This window comes from Vitis vinifera, chromosome 17 (genome assembly GCF_030704535.1).
Source record: "Vitis vinifera cultivar Pinot Noir 40024 chromosome 17, ASM3070453v1".
Classification (NCBI taxonomy): Eukaryota; Viridiplantae; Streptophyta; class Magnoliopsida; order Vitales; family Vitaceae; genus Vitis; species Vitis vinifera.
In genome coordinates, this window is record NC_081821.1 from 14,083,295 (window position 1) to 14,092,219 (window position 8,925).

At 32.8% G+C, this 8,925-nt stretch overlaps 1 protein-coding gene across 1 annotated transcript; it reads right to left on the minus strand.

The window, feature by feature from the left end:
• Positions 1 to 3,652: 3,652 nt before the first annotated feature.
• LOC132252778 (blue copper protein 1a-like) lies at positions 3,653 to 5,253 on the minus strand. Its single transcript, XM_059733981.1, has 2 exons — positions 5,209 to 5,253; positions 3,653 to 4,006 (listed from the first exon to the last, which is right to left on the minus strand). The coding sequence occupies exons 1-2, from the start codon at positions 5,251 to 5,253 to the stop codon at positions 3,653 to 3,655; spliced, it is 399 nt and encodes a 132-aa protein (XP_059589964.1).
• Positions 5,254 to 8,925: the final 3,672 nt, after the last annotated feature.

Below are 8,925 nucleotides of genomic sequence, written 5' to 3' on the forward strand. Positions count from 1 at the left end.
ATATGTATTTAATTTTTGGACTCCTACCTAAGTTGATAGATAAAAGTCAAATATGAAGTTATTCCACAAATTCATATAGCATGAACAAAGCCAAATGTGAGACCTTAGGTAGGTGCTTGATAAACGATTGTGCTAAGAAACTCAAGTTAGGCACATAGGGAGACGACTAGGCTAAGATTCCTATGACATTAGAGAGTGACACTCCCACTTTTATGGGAGCTCCATCTTGACATACATATCATAATACTATATGTGCTATCTACAACTATAAGAGAGAGTTGTTAGATGGATCCCTGCTCTAACATTATGTGAACTCTTATAGACTAGTTACTATAAAGTTTACTCTATACCCTTGAACCTAGGACTATGTCATGCAGCAAGGGTAAAATGTCACTACTTTAACATGTAATCCAAGGGTCATGAATGATACGGTCGAATGGAATATGTTAGGAAAATAGTCAAACCTAAATGAATTGACATAAGTGGTTGGGGAAGATTGCTAATAACACACCACTATTTGTAGCTCATATATCAACTTTTTGTTCGATAAAATTATGAGTACAAATATGTATATGAGTTGAGGTTAAACATTTCTAATTGAGATATGACTCATTGAGGGGTTTTTTTTAAAGGTGCTTGAACTGGTATGATTAACAAGTCTGGGCTATAAATGAGATATTTTATTCCGAATGATGTGTTACGCTAGTGAGATGGACACTTATTATAAACACTCCTACTTTATAGCTTCTCATCATGCAACACATTTCTTTTTCTATATGAAAAAAGTGACTTGATGCAAGATTAAGAGAAAAAAAAGACAGATTTTGGCCAATGTTTATGAGTGGGAGATGTTAGAATTAGAATTTTAGTTTATTTTTTAAAAAATTCATTGTCAACATATGGGTTAAATAAAAGGAGGATGAAAAAGTAGATACGATTCCATGAAACTCAAATTTTGTTTTTGAATTAAATTAGTTAAAAAAAAATAGAATGAAGATTATTATCCATTTAGTTTGTAATCCTTATCTTTCACTAATAGGGCTACTTATAAATAGTAGGCTCAATGGTGAGTCCAACAATCCTTTCTCCAAAGGTTTGAGCTTCTTCATCTCTCTTTTATTTTCTCCTAATCAAGTTTTTTTTTTTTTTGGTGTCCATTTACACTTAGAATTTGGAGACTGGAATAATAAAAAAACTCTAGTAGTTTCTTTGAAGAAGGAAGTTACCAACATTAGAGATTATAATTCAAGTTACAAATTAAGATCTTCCATGTATAGATATTTATTTGGACTATAGTTTTATTCTTTTCTTAAGCTATCTTTATCCCCACATTCAAGACCCTATTTCCCTAGTGCTACAAGGTCTTTTCTTTTTAGGTCATGTGCATAGTTGTCTTTGATGAGCATAGGTTTTGAATTTAGGGATAGTGTTTCGATTTTTCTTTGGAGTGATGTCATAATTTTAGGTCTCGGATTATTCATTTAAGAGGAGAGTTTATTTAGGATCGTTTATCATTTAATTGATTCTCTAATTATTGTTTTTCTAAAAGGTTTGAGTGGTGTCAAAATTGTTAATTTTCATTTAAAAGTGTGTTTTTCTATTTCTATCCCTTCAATCACTTGAATTCTTTATCAAAATTTAGTAACAAAGTAAAGAAGGAATTTGATATAATGCCAAACACATAAGGTTGAATGTTGTATCCTTGTCTATGAAATCTTCTTAAGTTTAACTTTTGTATGAAGTTACTATTCAAGTAAATTATGAAATCATGCCTGTTGATTTTGTATTTTGAAAAATCATGTTTGGTTTAGTTCAAAAATTAAAATTTCTTAAAGTGAAAATGTTACGTTGATCGTGTAGTAAATTGCATTTTTAAACTAAGAGTCAAAGTCGTCATTTGTAATAGTACGAATTACCCTTAAGTGGAATAGACCACTGCATGGAATAGGATAATATCTTATGTCTGAAAGGTGGTTTTCGACAATTAAGGATCATAACTCCACATTAAATACTATAATTGAAAAAAAGACGAAAAAAAAACCTATGTTATGCCTCATAAGTAATATTGTTGTTGTGCTTGAATGATCAATGAATTGTTATGTTATAAAAAAATTGGTCAAACTACAATTCAATCGAATGAGTTAGTATAATGTAATGGATCCGACATGATTTAAACAGAGGACTTGAGCTAGTTAAATGAATCATTTTAGTTAAATAGCAAGTTGGGCACTCAGGCAATAGTTTTAGTTATTTGATTTTATAATTATCATATCCCTTTCACTCTTGAAATGGTCTGACTTCAGGTTCACAATTAATCTAATTGTTTGGATAATTTAGTGAAGTGGTTACATGATTGAGATCAATTGTTTATGAATTGCCCACAATTTATATGATTACCATAATTTCTTGAGTATTAGTGAGATGAAAGCTTGCAATTTGAGTATAGGTCATTCATGTATGTGTTATAATATGTTTCTTAGTGGTGCATAGTGTTTTTGGACACTTTTTTAAGAACCCAAAGCATAGCTCAAGCATTTGGATCACTAGAGCAGCTGCTTGAAAATTGAAGAGTGTTTATTTGTGAATTTTCTAGTTGTTTTCAAATATAATTTCATATTCTTTCATGCATCTTTTTTCAATTTTTCTATCAGATGTCCTTCCATCAAATTTATTGGAGAGTTTTTCCTTTTTCATTTTTTGTCTTAGGTGGTGTTTGTTTTTTGGTTGAATAGAAAAAGTCAAAATATTTATTTTTTTCTATTTAGCTAAAAGTAATATGTTAATATTAACCGGTATATATTAACATGTTCATTTTGGCTTATACTGAACCTATTAAAAACAAATTCACTTTACTTATACGGGTTGATATTAACATGTTCACTTTCTACAGCTTGGGTTTTTGCCATGTTCTACAAATACACATTCTATCCCTCTTCTCATCATATCTAGTTCTAAAGAGCAGCTGCCAAATTTATCCACTGTGTCTTCATTAGGCTCTTATCGATACAACCCAGATGATTCTGGATATTATAGGGTCTTATGGGGACCCCTCATGCTTTGGGAGTCTTTTGTTCCTTATCCAATCATAAGCTTCGTGCTAGATGCTAGCCAGTTTTGACTTCTAGCATGACCTATCAATGCTTGCAATTGGCTTCCATTGACGATAGCCCCTAGTCCAAGCCTGTGAGCCACACGCAAGGACAGTTGGTTGACCTTGTTTTGATTGTTGAGGAGGTAGAGGTACAAGATATCAAAGGGCTTATTGCACGTGGACCCGAATTAGGGTGTTAGGTGACCTAGTGAGAAGATATGAATGAATTAATAGATTGATAAATTCATGCCAATTTTTTTTTTCCTCTTAAGTAAAAGAAAAAGAATATATAGACAATTAAATAAAGATAATAAAAAATAATATATAGAAGAAAAAGAAAATGTCTTACTCTCACTCAAATTAAATTCATCTCGTACGTATTGATCTTCAATTATTTCTTCCATCTCTCACAACTTCAACCTATCATTTTCTTTACGTATGAAATATAATTTAAACAAAAACCATTAGACCAAATGAAATTAGCCAGATGATCGAAGGCAATCCTCTAAGAACAGATTAAACAAGAAGGAAAGCAACAGCAGCCGTGGTTGCCATCAGAAGCTAATGCCCAGACACCGAGATCCCATAAGCAGGACTGGGTGCTGGTGCTGTGGTGGTGGAGGGGGAGGGGGCCGGTGCAGGAGACGCCCACTCTTCCAGCACAGTGATGGCAAGCTTCTGTCTGTAGTTGGCACAATGGTCGTTTACACCGCAAATATACCACTTCCTTCCAGGGGTGGCCAGTGTAATCACATCATTTCCAGTGGTAAGAGCTTCATTTGGTGGTGGTATAGTGCAGTTCGTGAAGACGGTACCATTCACTTTGAAGACATTGTGCCGGCCCGCCGTGTATTTGAAGACTGAATGTATGAGAATTGATAACAGGACTTTTAGTAGCTTGAACAATTGCGAAGACTGCAAGGGCAATATTCAACTGTTTAGACGCCATTGCAGCTGATTAAAGTTGAGGAGTACTGTAATTCTTGTATCAGCTAATTCAGTGGTTTCTTGGATTGTTGATGTTCATCCTAGGCACTAAAGGGTCTATTTATAGTTAATGTTTAGATCAGAATATTGTTGAAAGGGTCTAAAACATGAAGAACGGGCTGGGTCTGCAGGCCACAAAGCGTTGCCGCGGAAAAAAGCTTTGGTTAGTACGCAATTATTCCATGAGTAATTAATATTATTGTATGACAATTGTAAACCCATAATTCTCTTGGTCGTTTTCTTCGGTCCAGACATACACACTCGAGCATTGAATGGTCAATGTTTAGCTTTAAAAGTACAAATTGAAGTTCCCTGGAAAAGTGAATCTTGGGGCCGGCTTTGTGGCTAGGTAGACATGCACAACGACAAAGTGCTGTTGTGCCAAGCCCAACTCAATTTTCATCACCTTAGCCTAAGTTGATGCATGGGTTTTGGTATTGGGCTTGTGGTAACCCTAAGGTCCAACCTATCAGGGTTGAGGAGCGTTTTTTAGTTCTTAGCTCAGTTTTTTGTGCCCACTATCATGGGCTACAGCTGGCCCTGTCTTTGGCCTAATATATCAGTTCGAGTAAAAGTAGATTACAGGGCAATAGTACAGAAGAGTTTCCACCAGTCCTCTTTCTAGGGTTTTAATCTTCATCATTCTCTTGCAATCTCCGTCTTATTCTTTCTTCATGCTTAAGGAAGGACTATAGTGATGAGATTTGTTCCTATTTCTTTCTAGTTGTGGCCTAATGTATGATTTTTTTTAATATTTATATTATTTATATTTAATGATCATGTAAATGATATAAAAAAAGACTTACTAAGAAAATTATAATGATGGTTGGTAATCAATTAAATGAAATTTAAAATAAAATAATTATAATTAATTTTTATATTAAAATATTCTTTTAATATTAAAATTATAATCTATTTAATATAGTAATGTTTGTCTAAATACAACAAAAGTGCAAAGTTGGCCCAACGGCTGCCAAGGGTTCAATTTGAACTTTTTAACTTGGATTTGAGTTGGCCAAGTAAGACGGTAAGAGGAGCATGAAAATATATTTGATAGAAATATTGGGAAATTTTTTAAAATATCGTTGATATATCAGCCGATGATAATCAATGATCAATTTCATATTTACCCTTCCCTTTCGTCCATGTGCATACTTGATGGTTAAAGTGCCCATGACTCCATTCCTACCTTTTAAAAACACCTCAATTCCTTGCTTAGTTGCCCCACCTATAGAAAAGTTTGTAATAAAATCGTTGGTTAGTCTTTCCTTATCATATTTCGTATCTGTGGAGTCTGATACCTAATATTGCAGCAAATCCCATTGAAACTTTAATCCTTGCTTAGATCATGATGGTCAATACTATATATTAAGCTAGGCTACAAAGTTACAATTCCATATTTGGCATTTCATCACATAATGAAACTTTATTGTTCCATGTGAATTTGATTCATAAAATTTTCCATTTAAAAAAAGTTCAAGATCACTTTAGTCAATCATAAAGCCGTAGAAGTTCATTATCAACCATGGAAACTCAAGTGGAGTCATTGATTAAAAGTTTCACATTGCTTGCTTCTTGCTAAATGTTCTAAGACTCCCAATATAATCAACCTAGGTTAAGGTCATGTAAATTGAGTTTGGATTGGGACTTTTGTTGTTCCACTTTCTAGTTTTGTAAGAATGGCCTAGGGTCCAAGCCGGCCAGAATAACTTCTTCAAGGGACTTCCATTTGTGGTACTTTTGAAGTTAAACGTAATCATTATTTAATTTATACCTAAAACACACTAGTGATTGCTCAGAGAAATTATCATTCGATATTTGTGTATATATGTGTAGGCCAAAGGAAACCGCCAAAACATGCATGTTTTTATAATTGTCATACAACATTAGGCATGGCTTAATTGCGTACCAACCAAAGTTTTCTCTGGCAACACCCATGGCCGGCGATTCGGCCTGTTCCTTTTTTTTTTTTTTTTAAGGCTTTCAATGAGATTCTACAGGTCAAAACATTTCGCTATAAATAGACTTTTAATTTAGACCCCAAGATGAAAATCACCGGTTCAAGTAACCATTGAAGCTAATCATTAGAAGAAACTTGGTGACTACTCGACTTCAATAAGCTCCAATGACTTCTAAGCAGTTTGTTGGCGCCATAGCAATCTTGGCATTTGTTCTTCCAGCTGTGGCCATGGAAATAGAGTTTACTGTTGGAGATGATGACCAAGAATGGACCATCAATTTCAACTATGAAGCCTAGGCCAAGGACAAAGTATTTCATGTTGGAGATGAGTTAGGTAATGTAGCTCAAGCCTTAAGCTAAGCTAGGATTTCATGTTCCTTTTATCACTTCCTTCGATTCAAGCTGCTAAAAGTATTACGGTCGATTCTCATACATGCAGCCTTCAAATACACGATGGGACGACACAATGTCTTCAAAGTGAATGGTACGACCTTCACGATTTTCTCAAAACCTATATTTTTTTCTTCAAATAATTTTCAACAATAAATAAAAATCATAAGGCATGAATGCATCAACACTCTCCCAATAATTTATAAATGCAAGTCACATGCAAATGCTTCAATACTCTCCAACACAAATTTGTAAAAACAAATTCCTTCTTCATATATTTCCAATTACTTGACATTTTTATCAAATTGAGCATAAAATTATTTAAGAATATCCAAAAGATAATTACACCAATTTCAACTCATATTTCATCCATTCAACTTACATGCTCAAGTAATATATGATATCAATAACTAGAAATAAATAAAAAAAGTAGAATGAGAGAAAGAGAGACAATGACACCAGATTTTAGGTGGAGAATCTCTTAAGAAATAAAAATCCACAGGTATACAAGTGATAAAAAATATTCATTATGAAGAATAAAAATTGAATAGTACAAAGTTTTATATAACTCAGGCCTACCAATCATTTTCGAACCACTTAATTAATACCTTTCTATTTTAACTTCACACCTTCTTTCAAAGCATACTTGAAGTCCACACCAAACTCAATATTAATATCTTCTTGAATTCACACAAGAAGAAATGAGTTTTTGAAAGTATTAAGTAGTAGATTTGAATGTCCTATTTATATATTCTCGATGAATAACAAGTATGAAGCCAAATTTCAAATCCTGAATTCTAATTTCATATCAGCCTAAACTTTTGAATTTTCATAGTCTATCGTAGATTTGAACTTGATTAGCCAAAGGACATCTTTAAATCCACAAATTTGGTGGAAAATATATATGTTCTTCTTACTGTTCTCAAGCTATGATTTATTTATTTTTTAAAAATATTATTAAAATATGACCTTTTGCAAAATATTAAGACTTTTTCAATAAAAATTATCACTTGAAACCCATCTCTTAAAAAAATGAATTTACTATAAATGGGTAACCCTTGATCTTGTATTTTTGTTCTACATAAAAAACATAAAAAATAATTTTTTTTTATACAAAACTCATAACATGGATTTCATCAGGCATAAAATTACTATAGTTTTAGAAATGTTTTTTTTTTTCTAATTTTTTTATCAGAGAATGATATTTTAAAAAATAAAAACCACAACACTTGTGCAGAATGATCTTTCAAGTTAAATGATTTACTATGAAGCAAGCAAAGCAATGCACGACCAGAATTCTAAGTGCTTGCCTGTGTCTTGTCTATCACTTTTTTCATTAAAACATATGCTAATAAATTTGCATGTAGACATTATAAATATACTGGTGTTTGACTCTTGTTCTTAATTTCTGATGTAGGTAGAGATGCCGAGGAGGCATACATTCAAAGGACTCCACTGGTCTCAAATATGTATTGAAACTGCATTATCAAAATCCGATTTCTTTTTTTTTTAAAAGAACAATAAAAACTAAAGGATGAAAGAGAAAGAGAAAGAAATCATTTTAAACAAAAGTTTAAAAAGAAAAGCTAAAATGCACATTAGTTTGGTGAAAAAGGTTGTTTATAACCCCAAAAAGATTGAAAAATTGGTGATGAAATCATTGGACTTTCTTGCCTTATCGTATTTGTATCGAAGGAATGTGACACCCGATGTTTCAAGGCATTACATTGAAACTTTAATCCTTGGTTAGATCATGATGTCCAATACTATATACTAAGCTAGGGTACAAAGTTACAATGTCATATTTAGCATTTCATCACATAATAAAACTTCAAAATATTGTTCCACATGAATTTGATTCATAAAATTTTCCATTTAAAAAAAGTTGTAGACGCTCATTATCAACCATGGAAACTCAAGTGGAGTCGTTGATTAAAAGTTTGATATTGCTAGCTTGCTAAATGCTCTAAGAGACTCCCAATATAATCAGCCTAGGTTAAGGTCACATAAATTGAGTTTGAATTAGGACTTTTGTTGTTTCACTTTCTAGTTATGTAAGTATGGCCTAGTGTCCAAGCCGGCCAGAATAACTTCTTCAAGAGACTTCCATTTGTACTGTTTTCAAAGTTAATCACTATTTAATTTATACCTAAAACACACTAGTGATTGCTCAAAGAAATTATGATTCAATATTTGTGTATATATGTTTAGGCCAAAGGAAACCATCAAAAGAAATATGTTTTTAAAAATTTTCATACAACATTAGGCATGGCATAAATGCATACCAACCAAAGGTTTCTCCGGCAACACCCTCTAGCCGGCTGACCCAGCCTATTCATGTTGTTTTGAAGGTTTTCAATGAAATTCTGCAGGTCAAAACATTTAGCTATAAATAGATCCTTAATTTAGACCCCAAGATGAAAACCACCTGTTTAAGTAACCATTGAAGCTGAACATTAGAAGAAACTTGGTGACTACTCAACTTCAATAAGCTCCA